We start from the raw sequence: 17,751 nt of genomic DNA on the forward strand, positions 1-17,751 counted from the left end.
AACACCGTGTCTGACTGTGCAGAAAAATGGAATGGTAAATAAAAACTAGTTTCCTTCACTGGCAAGTTATACAGCAGCTTTCCACAAGTAACTGCATTAATGGCTCTGTGGGGGACCAAGTCAAGACAACAAAAGCATTGAACATTCTGCAATTTCAGAGTAACAAGCTCAACACTATGGATGTAACGTGCTGGCCTTTTGGCTGCAGCTGTGGAAATTGGACAGCAATACTTCAGAAGTTACAGAAATACTTTTAATAAAGTAAGAACCATTATGTGCAAAGAAAAAAGCCACACAAATTAGGGAGCTTTCGGCTACCAGCAAAAGGAATTTAAAACAGCTTCAGTTTTGACAACGGACTCCTGTTTGTGACAATGTTTCTTGTTATACAGAATTTACAAGCGACATTCACAAGTTATGATTTTTTTTTCTTTCATAAAGTATAATTTGAATTACAACATTTGCTTTCCAAGCTGCATCAGATCTACAAGGAAAGAGATCAGGTGCTAAGAGATTCCTGGACATGCTTCTCTTTGTCATCTTCTTCGTTTTCTTCTTTTTCTTCTTCTACTTTCTCCACCTCAGGTAGAAGTCCATCAAGGTTCAACAGCAAACCTTCACTTGTTGAAGATCTAATAACCAATTTCTGCACAAAAGGACCTAGAACAAAGAACACCACCAATTCAGTCACTCCATCACTTTTTCAAGTCTCCAGGCTGATTTATCTTAGTACTGATCTGTACTGTGTCAACCACATGACCAGAATCCGAACTATACATGTAGACACATTCCCCCAGCACAGAGAGTTTAACATCCCCCCTGGCAGATTGGGTTCAAAATGCAATTCACACCGTGGTGCCGTAACAGGTACTAATTTGACGGCTACCTTATTCCTTCAGTACCTCAGCAGCAGCTGACATCACTGGTGCCCCTGAGCCTTAGAACATACAAGAAAAGCTTCACACACACACTCCAAAAAAAAAAAAAAAAAAAAAAATCAAATACAGGTGGACCTTACTTCAGGAAGTGGTCCTGACTGGCAAGATAGGGGGAAAGTTTGTGGATCACCCAAATGTTCCTACGTGACTACAGGCACAAAAGAAACCATTCCTAATTCAGGATCCTACCATGAAATGCTAAGGGAATCTTTTGACAAGAAGAACTACAGAAATTGTCAGATTTCTTTACAGAAGATTAAATTTACATTACACTCAAAGAACATCTGCCTGATGGTATTTTTAATCTTGCATTAGATCAAGTGACTCACAGAGGGATGCCATTTTAGTGTTAACTACATAGCTGCATGAAGACATACTATTACACATGGGAAGTCTGAAAGGAACTAAGGAACACGTATCCATAACTAGTTGGTCTAAGTAATCTGATAGTTAACAAGCATATCTGGACTCCATTGTTGTAAAAATGTGTTAATTATCAAGTCTGCTTCCTGTAAACAGCAAGTATTGTTAATCAAGACAGCAAGAGAACCACCAAAAGAATCAAGCTTGATACCACAAAATCAGTAGAAATGCTACTAAGAGTGGAAAAGCTTACCTTTACTTAACTAGGTTGGCACAGTTTACATATAAACTCATTAAGGACAAAAAATACCACCACTTTCTACTTCTATTTACTTGTATTTCATGTCAACCAACTCCTTATATCTTTTCTTTGGGCTGAAATGTTTCCAAGAGCACATGTACTTGGCTTTTCATGGTCTGCTCTCTGTACAGGAGTTCACTGTTAAACAGCATCGGGGGAGAGATACAAGACAATTCTTTTTGCAGACATTAAGCCAACATCAATATAAAAAGTTGTTTTCCTAGCTTAAACAAGGCTATTCTTCCATAAAATTATGTTCATTAATCACCACCTACACTCCAGCTAAGTAGATGACATTTGTTTAAAGTTTGCCTCGTTACGGCAAAGAGCAGAGAGCCTATTAGTTGTTTGCATTCTTTGCTCAACAAGCAGAACCCACAGGAACAATATGCAGAACTCACACCTTTACTCCTTTGTAACCTGATCCTTTTGCTAAGGAATTAAAAAAAAAAATAACAGCTTTTCTCTTGGCACAGCATTTTTAAATAAATGCCTTCGTAATAGGAAAAAAAAAAGGTGGTGTATCTTCAAACAGTAGCTAACCAGACTACATGTTAACTGAAGCACAGGTTTTTGCTAAGGCAACTGCAGGTGGATTCTGGGTTCAGGTTCTTTGCATTGAGCCACAACAGGGTCACACCAGTGGGGTAAAACCAATGCACGCAGATGCTGAAGGCCTCCAGGTCTCAAACAGATTAAAGCCATACAAGGAAATCCTTAAGCATCGAGCCTGCAAACTTAAGTTCTGTACAACATCCCACTCCCCTCCTCACACAGACATTTCATAGCACCGCAGAGTTACCATCAATAACAGCAGATGCTATTCATGCCCTTACAGGCCGTCAAGTTCTTAGGTCTTGATTTACCGCGTTGCCTGCAGCTCCCTTCCTCTGTCCCAAGGCAGACAAAGCAGCACAGTCATTTAATAATGACCCAGTAACACACACTCATCTCAATTTTGTTGCTGTAACTTGGACTACCACATTAGAACAGCTACTTACCGTCAGTCAATGGCTTGAATGTGCAGATATCATGGATAACTGCTTTTAGATTGGCAACGATCTGCTCAGTAGGCATATCCAGCTGAAAAAGGATAACACAGAGTCAGCCATGATGACACTTAAAGCCTAGTTCAGGAAGTCTGAAAGCACTAGGTACACATTTACTCTACATTTGGATAGATTTTGTTTTTCCATGTTCCCTGTTCAGTTACAAATCCCATTAATATCCTTAATTTAAATGACTCTGAAGAGTTTTTTGTACGTGGTTATATGCTCATCATTGTTCTCCGTATTTCTACTCATGACATGAAATTCCCACAGCTTTATAACAACAGATAGCCTTAAAGAGGTAAAAAAGGCTTAAAAACCAATATACGTACAAGTGTTTTTGTAAAAATGATTAAAATAATCTGAGTAAAGAACATTCAAGAAGTAGCTCTGAAAGGCCACAAAACAGATCTACTCAAACACAAGCATCTAAAATTGAAGATCTTAAGGATTTTTAATAGAACCAAATAAATACTTTAAAAACCATAGTTTCTTCACCTTTTCTTTCCCATTTTAACGTATTACATGGAATTTCTACTTTTACATAAAGTACATGGAAGCAGTGAGCTCTAAACATATATCAGTCTGTATCTACCCTTTCTACATGCTCTGGTTCCTGTCCATGGTATTTTTGACCTTCCAAAAAAACCCAAGGACTGATGGATGGCTCCTTGTTCCGCCCAATGTCTTCAACTAAAGGAGAACTTAAGCACACCTCACTTCAGACACAGCAGTCCTCACTGCATCAGTCACAGATACTTGGAAGAAAGCCAATACTGTTGTCAAAAAAATTAATACCTCCACAATCTTCCCTCATACACCAATCACCTTCAACCATGACCACTATTCAGCTCATCTGGTCTCTCTTCAAGAATGTGCAACTTACGATCAAGAGACAGGCCAACCTGAACACCCTTGGGTCCACACCAGCACTGACCTATATCAGCTCCCCGAGAGCTCCACATGCTTTTCTCAGACTTGATGTTTTTCTGCTATAATGCCCTGCTATGCTTTATTTAATCTGCTGTCTGGTCTCACTCATATCATCCGCATATCTTTATTTAGAATAAAAAGATCAAGTCCTTTATCTAGAAGTTTCAGCTATGGAATTAAAAATAGCATTTTTCTTATAGAATTAACTCCATTTCAGTACACAAGTATCACTGGGGTCCCCTGTTCCTTTCTGCCACCTCTCAATATAGCATGAGCAGATTTTATCAATATCTCACTTATCTGTGAACACATTACATCTCAATAGAAATACTGTTATACTTGACTACTCTCATTCCAGACCTGGTCCATTAGTATCTCTTTACACTCTTCCGGCAAACTCACAATCCAAATCCCCTGCTACACCAGCCAGGACATATTTGTCTTTATCATTATTACACTGATTGCCAAATGCTTAATCATTCATAAATTAACTGATGTAAAAATCTGTTTGTTAATGCTGAGAATTTCACTTTGCTGACAGACTTACCATGCTGTACAGAATTAAAAATAAAGGAATACTCAAAACAATTTAAGCAAAACAATTCATTCTTTCATTCATTAGTTATTGGTAATAACTAATGAGAAACTCTACTTCAAATGAAGGTTTGAATTGCATTCACTTCCAAACCTTACACTACATCCAGGTCTTAAGTGAATCTTCAGTTGTACAATTTCAGTGAGCTACTTGGCATTCACCATCCATCACAAAGTCCAGAAGCATTCATAAGAGACCAAACCGGCAAGTTGCTCCAAACAAGTTACAACTTCTTACAAGGATTTAGAAATACACCACATACTGAGACAAGACTAATTTCAAAATATCAAGACATTAGTTAATACACTTTTATTTGTTAAGATAGGAAAATAGGACACAAGTGACTTGCATTCAGTCAGACAACATGACATACCCCAAAAGATCACATATTGTAATTTACTATCGATGCTGACAGCTCCATAATGAGGGCAGGTAACACTCAGAGGGTTTCAAGTATTTCAAAATATCTTCCTCACCCAAATAAATATTCCAACTTCCAAATAAATATTGCACAGTAAATCCTCGTGTATACACAGTCATGTGTATCAGCACTTATTTAGTTTAATTCAAACCTTTGCCAAAACTGACAAAAAAGTACTCTGAACCAGATCTTTAAGGCTGTGAAAGCTCACCACAATCAATCTGAACAGAGTAGAACTAAACATCTTAAAAGTCCTAAGCCTTCCTGAAGAATAAGCACATCTGCAGAGGGAGCTGACTATAAGCAGACTATAAATAAACTACAAACTAATTTATAGTCCACTTTGTATTAACACTGATCCAGATGTGTTTCTTCCAGCCTTTACTTCAGCTGAGGGCTTCCCACATCAAGTCATGAGGACTTAAAACTCCCATAACAAAGGCTGCAATCATCAGGTAATTAAGAGTTTTAGCATCTTCACTCAGAACTCAGGCACCAGCTTTTCTGGAGAGCTATAGGACAAGGCAGTCATTAATAACTACTGATTCCAAAAATGGAACTGGAATTTTTATGGCTTTATCTCATGTAATTTAATAGACCTGGACTGCCTGGTGACCACTCAGTCAGAAAGCTGAATCAGTCCTCAAAGCACCTTAACTGGGTTTATAGTTGTGGCATTGGCAGGGGGAGAGCGGAGGCAGGCAGAAATCTACTCCAAGTCCCCTACTACAGCTGTTGAGAGACAAAGCAAAAAGAATAAAAACCCCACAGAGATCCAAAATTGCAGGTTTGGCTTGCTCAACAAAAAGATCTATAATTCCAACTATCCACAAAAAATACAAATTAATATATTCCAGTCAAACGCAAGAAAAGAAATGAGTTAATGAAATTAGACATGAGTTTATAGCTCCATTTTCCAACCAGGTATCTTTTGTCTCCTCATGCTGTCTATTAAGAGGTTTCCCTTTTTCACCTATTTTACTTTTTCATGAAGGTGAGACTTCTGGAGCACAATGAACTGCCAAGCAATTACCAATGGTAATCTGACCAGCGTCTCATAACAACATGCAACCTCCACATCATTATAATATAACCAAATTTTCTCTTAGTTTGAACACAAAACACTTGACTCTACTGAACTCCAAGAACTTGTTGTCAAATGCCTCTACACAAAATGTTAACTACACCTATTTTAAAAATCAGGTTTAGAGCTACTCCTAACAAGTTTTATTTTACTTTGCAGCAGCATAATGCAACAACCCCACCTGGCCGTTATTCTGGAACATGAGGCACCTTACATTACACAGCAGAGGCAAAAACGTGCGCCTCTGCCTTCAGGAACAAAAAGAAAGCCCCTGAACCAAGAGGTTAAGTGTTGACAAACACAGCAGAAAAACATTCCTGCACCATTCACAAAGACATCTGGAGGACTGACAGTATCAGCAAGAGAAGAACACTGATTAATGCTTTTATAGGTTTCTGCTCAGTTACTAACCTTCCTCAGAAAGTCAGAATAAGGGAATCAGAGTTCTGTGTAGGAGCCTGTAACAACACAGACCATGCAGACAGCATTTTCTCATCCTAGCACTCAAGGCAGATGCATTTCCGAGGTAGCAGCCCCGTGCAGTTTGCCGCAAAGAAAAAAAAAAACGTAGGCATGGAAATATCCTTACTGTGGCTGTTGTAAACTAGGAATAGGGAAGAACGCTTTAACTTGCTACAGCTTTTCCATGTCCTTGGTTCTTTTTTATTCCAGACTCAAGCCTTTTGCCAGTATGATACCACTAGGAAGATATTATCCCTTCAGGACCTATGCAACATCTTCAGTTCTGAGGTACATAATTTAAGGATGAATATCTCATCCTGGACTTGTTACTAGTTGGAATAATTTAGAAACAGCACTGCAGACAGGCAAGCCTTTCCATGTGATCTCAACTACAGAACAACTCAAACAGGTAGAAGACAACTGCTACAATCTATGCTTTTTGCATTAATCCCTTCACGCCCCAATAAACATATTTCATCCCTCAAGCATTTGAAATTGAAAGTGTTAGCAGCTCTTCCTCAACTGTGGGATTTCTCCCCTCCCCTGCTTTAACAAATTCAGAGCTAAGGATCCATTAGTCTTTTTTTCTTTTTCAAGGGACACTGACACTTCAGGCCTCCAATCCCATTAACAGCCAAGGGAAGTGGACGCTACCCCTACTGCAAACTGGCATTTCTGTTTCCTGCCTTAAATCTCACTTCTATACACCTCTATGTTCCGTGTACCTAGTTCAAGAGCTCTCCAGTTCAGTACACATCTCTCCGTACTTCTAACCCTGTGAATAAAACAGTGCTCCTGTAAACATGCCCCTTCCCAGAAAATGCATCCTTCCGAACAAACCATACAGCTCCTGAAACCATCTTACTGCTTTCCACAGAAGAACCATTTCACAGGCAGCTCTCTGCACCGACAGGAAAATACACCAGAAATTTGTTCCTGGTGTCACTTTTGAACTCTGATCTTTCTAAAGAAAACTCCAACGTGGGGGAAAAAATTTTGTGATGATCAACAGCACCCTGTCTGGACTGATGACTTACATCAAAACCCTAAAAAAAATTACTTTAATCTGCCCTCTGCAGATAGCTTAACTCTGAAGGAGATATCCCGAGCATCCTCATTTGTCTCCATTCTGCTTTAAGCTCCATATCTTAAAAGAACATTTTACATTCTAAGTTTCACGACTTCAGATCTACTAATTAAACTTAACTGCTGCCAACTTCTGGACTTTTCAAAGACATCTCAATTACTACTAAGGAAACTCCACTGAGGGTGCTGACGTACAAGGGACTGCAGCACTACATCAGGCCACTGGCCATAACTGAACAGGCAATATGAGACAGCAACACTAAAGGGAAAACATCTCTTTGAGAAACGCCAGCTTGGCGGACTCCCAGAAACATCTACACTACTGTCTGGAATACAGCAACAGATCTTCACGCTTCTGTGTAATTCATGAATTATTATTTTCACACTGACAAGATTTAAAAAGCTCTTGATTTAGTGGTGAGGAGATACGCATAACCACTCAAGGCTCTCACAGCCTCCCAGAGCCTTGCCTGCAGTCGATTTCCTTCCAGTGCCACTGCGCGAACAATAGGAAAACTAGGTCAGGTAAAGTATAGTAACTAGAGAGGGTGGAGACATTTTACACAAGCCTTAACCACTGAGTAATCCCTCTGCCCACAACTCGAGACACCACAGTGTGACAGAGCATGTCACACAGTGTGTGCAGTTAAGTCACCTCTGCCATGCAGCTGATGTTCATTTAGCACAGCTCAACTCTGTCTCCAAGTAAACTCTCATCATACTGCTTCTGACCCAAGATTAAGAGTTCCTTCAAGAGAACCTACTGTTTACTTGTACAGAGTGACACCTCTGGCTGCACATCTCATCTCTGGCTGCATATCTTCTCAAGTGCTACAAAACTGCAGGGCTGAGCTGCCCAGACATGGAACCTAAGGTAATCTGTAACACCAACATCTTTCATCAGTAACAGGATGTGGTTTTAACTTCAAACATTCTAGCTACAGCTGCAGGACACTAACCAGAACCAACTGCAGTTGCACTAAATACTGTCAAGACAGAGTTCTTCATTCACCTTTATTAAAAACCCTATTTTTTTTTACTACACAGAAAAAGACTTTACAGTAAGTTTAATTTGCAGGCATTTTTTAGGCTGATATACAGTATAAAATGGCTAAGCTTTAGGCAATCCAAAGCAAAAATTAAAGAATACAGTCACAATACTTGAAACAAAGGCTGATCTATGGATTTGAGGCATTTCACACAGTCCATTAAACTCACAACCAGCTGAAGATACTTCCTGCCTGCATCAAAGTACAATATATAACACATTTTACCAGAATAGTCCCAAGAACCTGTTTTGATTATCATACTGATGAGCAAGCCCTTGAAATTCACATGCACAACTCAAAACAGCTAGCCAGAATTAATAAGCTTGCTTATCTCTTAATACTGCCAGACAAAGCTTCAGAGGTTATGTAGCTTGTACGTTTCCTTTCTGCGCCAGTATCAGTTAAAGGAAAACTAAAAATCAGGCAGGATTACGAAGACAAAACAGAACAAAACCACACAAAAAGTTTGGACCAGGGAAAATTACATAAATATTAAGAAAAACATAGCAAGGGCCTAAAAAAAAAAAAAAAAGATAAGAGATAAAAAAATACTCTTATATAGAGTATGAGATAAGAGCTTGAACTTACAACCCATAGTTCATTTACTTAAAAAAAAAATGAAATAAACTTTATTTTACTCACAGAAGAGTGCTGAGGAACACAGGAGGAAAGGGAAGCCTATGTTAAAATGTCAACTCAAAAGGAGGTAACTAGGAATAGTATCTTTCTCATCCTATTTTGTTCATTATTACAATTCCTTGTCAATACAGTGGCAAATACAGATCCCATTCTTGGTATCCGTAACTCCTCCGCATCAGGTATGCCTTGCTCTCAGCTTTAGCAGAGCCATCTTCTACAGCCACACATTTAACAACATACAGGACTCGCATCACGTGAAGATGTCACACAACAAAGATTTAAGAGTTCCATTTACTTCACAGACCAGTTTAAAAATATATTAAGAATCTCAGAACAAACAGATTAAAAACATGTTTTCCCCCCCTCTTTTAATACTAACTTCAGTTCTGCTTAGTAGAGAAAACTTAAGAACTCTACATAAACTTACTCTTGCTATTCTTGTCTTGATTACACGCTCATCTTGTACCATGTACTCAAGACCTTCTCTGAAGAACTGCAGCATTTTGGGAATATCATGGCCCATGGAATCTAATTTTTTTTAAAAAAAAGGCAAAAAAGTTGTCTTGAGTAATGCTTATTAGTGTGCCTAAGCATGACATTAGTAAGAGATAATTCAATCTTTCAATTAAGGCAGTTAAACTCCAATTAAAAAAGCAGTTTCATGGAAAAGACAGTGGTGTCCTCACACATACAGCGTAAATCATTTCTATCTTCTCTCCTCCTTCATTAATCAGCAGACATGAATAGTTAATACAGTAGGTAATGTAACAAAGGCTTCACTTCAAATAAATAACCTGTTCATGTACATAAAAACCAAAGCTTTATTACCTAATGCAATTAAAGCAGCTTGAAAGACTAAAACCTGCAGAGTTAGGTTTATAACAAGCCCGAAGTCCTCCGTGAAAACAAAGCCTACCACTACATAGTAGCAAGGTTACGCACTACCTGGAATACATTGGCCCAATCCAGCCATTCCAAGTCAGAACAGCTGTTTCCCACCTCAGCTGCAAGGGCTCGTTTGACATATTTATACCATGACTCAATGGCTTCAAATACATACATTACTTGTTCCACACATCCTTTGATGGCTCCAAGAGAAGTCAGCCCTGGATAAGCTACAAACCAGGTCAGTTCTTTGTGGCATAACACTTTTTTTAACTAACAAAAGCTGTATGTGGAGTATTCTCTGCTGCAATGTTTTGGACAAGTTAATAGGTTTGTCTTGAATGTTCAGAAATTTAAAAACACTGCCTGCAGCTTGTAAAACATTAAGACAGCAGAGAAGCAAAATACAGTTCAAGACTCAGTGCTTCACACAGCGTGCACAGGCTCTATGTTTGAAAAACAGCTTCTTTTTTTTTTTTTTCCTTATCTGAAATAGGCCCCTGACACATAGCTAAAAGTAAATCAGCAAGGGAGGACAGAAGTATTGAGAGACTGATGCCAGTTGCTATGAAAACTTGACCTGAAGAAGAAATGTCTTGAGCATTATGAAAAAGGAGAGATCACACAGATGAAGGAACAGGCTGTACTAAGGAAAAGCACAAACAACTCTCTTGTTGAGTAGCAATGTACAGGCAGAAGGGGCAAACAATTGCACATCGGTTTGACAATATAACTATCTCAGCGAATATGGGTTTTTTCAAGTTGTTTCTCTCTTCCTGGATAACTGCACAATACTATTATGGTTCATCAGGACTAAAAGTCATAGGGGCAACTAGCAGGCAAACTTACCTTGAATCTAATCCCACATTTGCCCATTGTAGGAGAAAAGAACAGTTCTAGATTCCTAAAACTATTATTATCCAAGACAAAACATGTGGTTCAGTCACATACAGTCTAATACTCAATGTAATTATACATCCTTGTCAAAAAATTTTCAGTGTCACCTCTAGAGTTAAATGTTGTTCAGTACTTGAGATTTATAAGAGAAAATTGCTTCTTACTTCTTCTTGTGCTTGGGTATTTTCGCTTTAGTTTGTTTCTTAACGGTATTAACTTAGGCATTATTGCAGGAACAGCTACATAGAAGTCCACTTGGATTTCATCTTCCAAAATCTACAATAAATGCAATTAAATATATTAAGGAATACAACAAATTATGTCAGTATAGAAGTTGACCTACAAGCATGTCTGAGCACAGAAGCCCATCTCTCACTTTTCATATTGGCTACTAACTAGAAGCTAGAGTTTACTAGACATTAGGTTTCTTGCTCTCCCTGCCCCCAGTCACTGTTTAAGTTAGAGGATTTATATATTTCTTAAAAAAAAAACAAATACCCATTTGACTAATTCAACTCCTCCCACAACAGCAGCTCCATTTGCTCGAGCTATTTCAGCTTCTTGCTCATCCTGCGAAGAGAGAAAAAAATTAGAGTAATGTCTGTGCTACCCATTAATTTGTATCTACAGTACTGGATAAGTGATTTATCTTTGACAACTAGGTATAAAACCAGGATATTTACAGGCTGAGAAAGAACGAACGCTGTAAGGCAAATCAAAGACCAAAAATATCTAATGCTGGTGATTTAATATAGGAACAGCAACTCCACTCCAGGTCCCAAGGAGAAGCAACAGTCAAGTCTCTTAGTCAGCTTCTACGGGAGAAGGAGAAAAGCCCATCTCATTTGCTGAGGAGCTTGATCAAAAACCCCAAATCTCCCACCTCGACCCCCGGCAACTACAATGAACCATCCACTGGAGGGAGCCAAGATCTCACTCCAAGCTTAAAGAAAAGCACAGAACAGGCTACAGAAAACCACTATGAAAAAGGCTGTTCAACTTTTGAAAAGTGCTACTAAACTTCTGTCCTCTGTGAGGTTTTGCTTTTAGTAGCCTGAAATATAGAAAAGTAAAAGGCATCAGTTCTGTAAAAACTTCGGCTCAAGCTTTTGATACAAGCAGATATTTGTGACTTAAAGCGAGAATCAACTTCTCCTCACAAGAATAAACTTAATAGCTTCACACTTCCACCCAAAAGCACTACCAAGTGTTTCAGTCACTCAGCCTTCTTCCACCTACACAACTTCACAAGGCACAGGATCTCCTATTCCACATGAATTTGAGTGCGCAGAGAAGGTTGTAAGACACAGCACCGAAGAACCTGGCATGCTTGGGTCTTCTCTCCGCCCTCCATTCTATAGGAGGATTCTCACCTTGTAGGTCAGGTAGAGATTCTTACAAAAATTAAGCCTAAAGAGTAGGCAGCTCAATCTGTGACAGTTCTCTAGGATCACAGATATATGTCTATCTACTCTGTTAGAACAATTAACTGGCAAAGGACAGCAGCAGAAGCTGAAACTAGTCTCATACAGATGCTACAACTGCTCTCCACACCATTTTTCATTAGTGAGCTCCTAGGAGAGCAGACAAAGGGTCTGAGGCAGTGGGCTGTTAAGTTGTTTAGGGGTTTTTGAGAAGTTTCCTTCCCCTCCTCCCCCAAAGGTATCCTGTTACAGCACAAGTTACTGTGAGCAACACCTGCTTTTAATCTGCACTGCAGACCAAGGCTTAAGACAGCAGGCTTGGACATGGCTGCTGCACTAAACCATCTGAGTGTATTACAAAAAGGTGACAAAGGTTTTACTCTGTGAATGACCTTTAATCATCTCTTCCTTAGTCACTTCTATGCAGACGTTCACTCCTTCGGTGTATAGCTAGAATAACCTACATAGACTTAAACCTATCAGGATGAAGGAAATCCAATAAGATGTTTATTAATACATTAAGATGCTGCTGAAGGCGAATCCTAGACAGACTTAGGAGTTCTACAAAGCATCTGCAGAGTCTTCTCAATAGAAGATTTTCAGTACTTTGTACTGGGTCTGGCTTAGCTCCACAGCAGGCCTTACGGTGCTGTGCTTTGTGTTGGTAGCTAGAAAGGCAGTGATAACACCCCAGTGTTTTGGCTACTGCTGAAAAGCGCTCGGACAGCACCAAGGCTGTCTCCCCAACCTCCCCCTGCAGCAGGCTAGGGGTGGGCAGGATCCTGGGAGGGGACACACCCAGGACAGCTGACCTAAACTGACTGACCCAAGGGATATTCTGTACCATATGACATCTGCTCAGATATAAAAGCTAGGTGAAAGGAGAAGGAAGCGGGGGCATTCATTATTTATGACATTTGTCTTCCAGAGCAGCTGCTAAACACACTGAAGACCTGCTTCCTGGGAAGTGGCCTAACATCGCCTGCTGACGGGAAATAAAGAATAACATCTTTTGCTGTCCTTTGCTTCCGCACATGCGACCTTTGCTACTGCTTCATTAAACTGCCTTTACCTTGACCTACGAGGTTTCTTTCACCTTATTTTCTCCCCTCCTCATTTCGCTGAGGAGTGATAGAGCAGCCTGGTGGGCACCTGGCATCCAGCTAAGGTCAATCCACCACACACCTGCATGGGAACTAGCTGCACTGTAAAAGCATGCTAGATACATAAAATAAGTAATTCAGGCTTACCCACCTCTGTGAAAACCAAGACCTTATTTGTTTCATCTGTAAAGCGATGTGGAAGAACAACAATGCTTGAAAACGGTTCCACTTTTTTCTAGTGAGCAAAGAGAGACAAATATTAGAACAAATAAAAAGAATTCATGACTTAAGGGGAAGTTACACAACTGCATGGAGTAGGTCCCCTAAATAGCAATCTTACCCACAATTTCCTTGCACAGAGGTCATTAACAAGCATGGTTTCTAAGTTTTGACTACTTTTTTTATGTCCAGTATATACTCAAACCTTAACTTGAGATATGAATTAATTCTGCTGCAGTCTGCCCAAGAGAAAGGGGCTGGGATCAGCAACTCCAGTGTAGGATTGCTACCAGGCCCAGGTGCAGTCAACAACAAACATCAAGGTGTTGCAGTTCCAGCTTATCTAAATGGTGTTTCTGATACAATGGCCAACGCAAACCATCAGGCAAGGAATGTCTCTCTCACCAAGCCTTAAGAATGCAACATAACCTCCAAACCAGGAGCAAGAGGTCTGTATTTTTTTAAGCATGAACTTTCTTTCTAGCTTTAAAGGACCCCTGGTATAGCAAAAGGATATTTAGTTACACACGCAAAGAAACCTGCTCTTAAGTGGCCTCTTTTCTACTTATGGGGGAAGCAGAGGCATTTTAGGGAAAGAATAAACTTGGCTAGACATCTTCAAATCACAAAGGTCAGGCAAACAAGCAATAGCATACTTTCAAGGAATATAATTTTAAAAAAAACAAATCAAGACCAGGTGGACAGAGGCGAGAAGAAGCTTGCATTTACACTTCTCTCTATAAGAGTCATCACAGAACACATTATTTTGGTAACACATCTTTAAGCGGAAACCCTAAACAGATGCAAAGCTTAGTTTGATCAGTTCTATGCAGACATGAATTTGAGTCACGTAATTTGTGACTGTTTTGAAAATCTGCTATGGTGCTCTCTTCACCTTAGGGGTATGAGAGATGTTTAATCATTATACACATAAAAAGGTACAAAGCCACCTGCAAAACCACGCATTATTCTGACACCAGAGAAGCTGCAAGAGGCAGCTGAGAAGGCCAACAGCAGCATCTGCTCTACACTGAAAACACTGCCTTCCCACAATAAAAAGAAAAAAAAGCATCAAAACTTGTACACTTTCAACCTACCTTCTTCTGTAGTGCCATATCTAGGAATACATTAATATAGACATGCTGCTTGGGGTAAGTGAAGTCCAGTTCCTGAAATTTTTTTAGCATACCCACAGCCTTTTCTACATCATAGGATGGTCGCTTATAATACCACGTCAAGTATACATCATCCACGGGCTTGCTCATCAGTGGCCGCCTGTTAGTTACTTGTTTCTTCTTTCTTTCTTCCTGCTTGGTCTTTTTTGAATCTGTTTTTGCAGTTCTAAGATAAACAAAAAAATATTGTTAGATCAACTGAAGAGTTTGGCACGTGTTCCAAGAGAAAAAGTAGATATTGTCATGTGTCATTCATTTAACAGGAAAAGTTCCACTCAAAGATGAACAGCAACCCTAAATTCACCTCAGTTACTTGTCTCAGATGACCAAGAAAGAAATCAAACATTCAAAAATCAAAAGCTCTGAAGGCAATTAAGCTCCTCAAACAACCTAGCTGCATTGGTGCGGCACAGAACCAAGCTTATGGCCTCCTACCACATCAAAGGGAAACCAGTTTAAGATAACACACTGACTTTTACAAGTCTGGCAACAGGCACTGTGCCCGAGCCACCTCCAAACTGAGTGAGTCTCTCACAGCTTCCCAGTAATGAGGGGCCCCATCTACAGGGCTTTTTTTTCTTTAATGAGTCATGGCAGTCCCACCTTTCAAGAAAGGTTTCTCCTCCCTTTCCTATATCATTTTGCATGCACTTAAAACACTAACCCCAATCCTTATTCCCCTATTTTCAAAGGTTCTCAAACCAAGGGGAAAAAAAATTAAATAGCTAGACACTCTGTTCCTCTATTGACTATGGCGAAAGACTCTGCAACACTTCAGAACGTTTGGTGTACAGCACATTTCACTGTTCCGCACACAAAGGTAATTTTTACTTCTCCCGCTTACACCATAATATTAGACTTAAAGAAACAATGAATTAAAAAAATAAAAAGCAACCTGAATCAAGAGGAGAAACAGTCTGAAACTAATTCTATAAGCTTACCAGCTTTCATGCTGACGGTACTGCTTAAGCTGCAATCCAGCCAAACCCTCCAAAAGCAGACATCAAAAATATTAAATAAACCTTTCCCCATAACCGTTACATTCATTATCACAAGAGTATCAGAAAACGCTCCCTGTAAGCGCAGCTTTGATCGTCTCTCTCCAGGCTGTTTCTCTAGGAGCCAGCAGCTTGCGGGATGCCACCAAGGCGAAGCGGGATGTTAAAACCAACACTGCAGACCCCGAAAACACCACACATTCCTCCTGCCACCACCACCAGGCCACCCGGCGGCCAAGAGAACCGCTTCGGATAAAAAACGCACTCACTTCGCTGCCGCAGCGTAGGGCCGGCCGGGCGGCGCGGCGCTCACCAAAGCGGGGGCGGCGGCGAGGCGCTGGTCGAGCCCGGGGACGACCCACCCGCGACACGGGGCCAGTACTGCGAAGGAAAAGCAGACATCGCCTCAGCCAAGCGGCCCGGCCTCCCTCACCTCCCCGGGGGCCATCCGCCAGGCGCCCCGCCACCCCCGCCCGGGCAGGGCCCACCACTCCTCAGGATCACCCCGCGACTAAGGAAAAAGCCACCGGCTGGAGATAAAGAGCCGGCAGCCAACAGCCGCGCTGTCCCGGCGGTGAGAGAGACAGCGAAGCCCCTTCACCTCTCCACAAGCAGCGGCCAACGGGCGCCGCCATCTTGCAGAGCCGCAGCAGTGCACCGCGAAAAGCGTTCCCCGCGGCGCCTAAGTGTGCCGTGAGGGAGGGGGGCAGCACTTCCGCCGGCGGCCGGAAGCGCACCGGTGCCCCGCTACCGCCGTCCGCCCACCGCCGCTGCCGGCGCCCGCCGTTCCGCGAGCGCGCCGCTCCCCCTTCCCGCCTTGTGGCTGGTGCCCGATAAAAGCTCGGTTCTTAACCGGCCTGAAAGGCGGCCTCGGTACAAAACCGGGGTTGTCCCCGCAGCCCTGCGAATAAAACTGACACACACACCCCAGCCTCAAGAAGGTGTTCAGTGGGCAGGGCCTGTGTCAGAGACCCGGCATGGTGGTGGCTCCAGGGTGCTGCAGGCATCCAGACCCACTTCCCTCCAAAACTGGCATGTTTCTGCCCAAAAGAAACATCTGTGTGGGTTAGTGTTGGCCGTTTCTCGCTTAATGTTTTTTGCTGTGAGTCCCAAGTAACTCAAGAAAAATATTTTCTGCCTCCCCATCACTCTCATTCCCTTGCAAATGGGTTGGGAAGAGATCCGCCCGATCTACAAACCTACTGGTGGAGCAGCACCCGTTGAGAAGGACTTCATTTAACCAGCTCCCCAGCTAGTCAGATCTATGCCATAAACTATAATCCTGCCTCTTGCGACATGCATGCTCATTAAAAGGGGGGCTGTTTGTTCCACACTGACGTGCTTTTGACTAGAAACATCCTGACTCCTGCAGTTTCATTCCCCTCCCTGACAAATCCATGTCCGAGAGAATTCTTTAACATCCAGTCAAGTCCTTCCTGCTCGAAACTCCTGAGCTCAAGCTCATCCTGTCTGTTGGTTTGTGTGGAAATATTTGTAAAATACCTGACTAGCAATGACACTTCGTTGTTTTCTTGCGGTGCAAGATGATTCAGACTTTCCAGAGAAATGGCAGCATTTGTCTCCCTAGGGACCACGGGCACTGCAAAGTGGCTGTTGGATGTTCACATCTCACCTGGCATTCCCTGATACGGCAGGGAGCCTCTTGAACTAGAACTGTTATTTTTAAATCAGACAAATGCACGTATATAAAACAAGTCATAACAAAACTGAGAGGTATTTGACCAATGTAACTATACACTCAGTGTTCTGGGAAAGGCTCGAGATAGGGAGATGTAAGGGTGATAGGGGGGAAAGTCCTCCTTGGTTCAAAAGTCTCAGGAGTGAAAAAGTACAAATCTAGAACACATAGGCAGAGCGGGTTTGGGGAAAGGGGTTCGTTTCACATGGCTGTTAGGCATGTATGTCTCCTATAGAGGTAGCGGATGTAATACAAGACTCACCATGTGACTCTTTAATATGCACCTGTGGTCTTCTGCCATGACTCCTCAGTCTCCTTCTGAGCCTTGTTAGACACAAGGTCGCTGCTGTAGGTCATGGATTTTGGCCCTGGGAGGGAACACAGGCTCACGGTTAACATGCACCCACTCCAGATCACTCCCTCGCTCCGCA

At 41.4% G+C, this 17,751-nt stretch overlaps 1 protein-coding gene across 1 annotated transcript; it reads right to left on the reverse strand.

Moving 5' to 3' along the window:
- Positions 1 to 341: 341 nt before the first annotated feature.
- MRPL1 (mitochondrial ribosomal protein L1) lies at positions 342 to 16,335 on the reverse strand. The gene is made up of 9 exons (XM_040585785.1): positions 16,223 to 16,335; positions 15,891 to 16,002; positions 14,546 to 14,789; positions 13,381 to 13,464; positions 11,201 to 11,272; positions 10,867 to 10,978; positions 9,348 to 9,448; positions 2,604 to 2,685; positions 342 to 660 (listed from the first exon to the last, which is right to left on the reverse strand). The coding sequence occupies exons 1-9, from the start codon at positions 16,254 to 16,256 to the stop codon at positions 500 to 502; spliced, it is 1,002 nt and encodes a 333-aa protein (XP_040441719.1). The 5' UTR covers positions 16,257 to 16,335; the 3' UTR covers positions 342 to 499.
- Positions 16,336 to 17,751: the final 1,416 nt, after the last annotated feature.

The sequence above is a fragment of the Falco naumanni genome, chromosome 1, assembly GCF_017639655.2.
Source record: "Falco naumanni isolate bFalNau1 chromosome 1, bFalNau1.pat, whole genome shotgun sequence".
NCBI lineage: Eukaryota > Metazoa > Chordata > Aves > Falconiformes > Falconidae > Falco > Falco naumanni.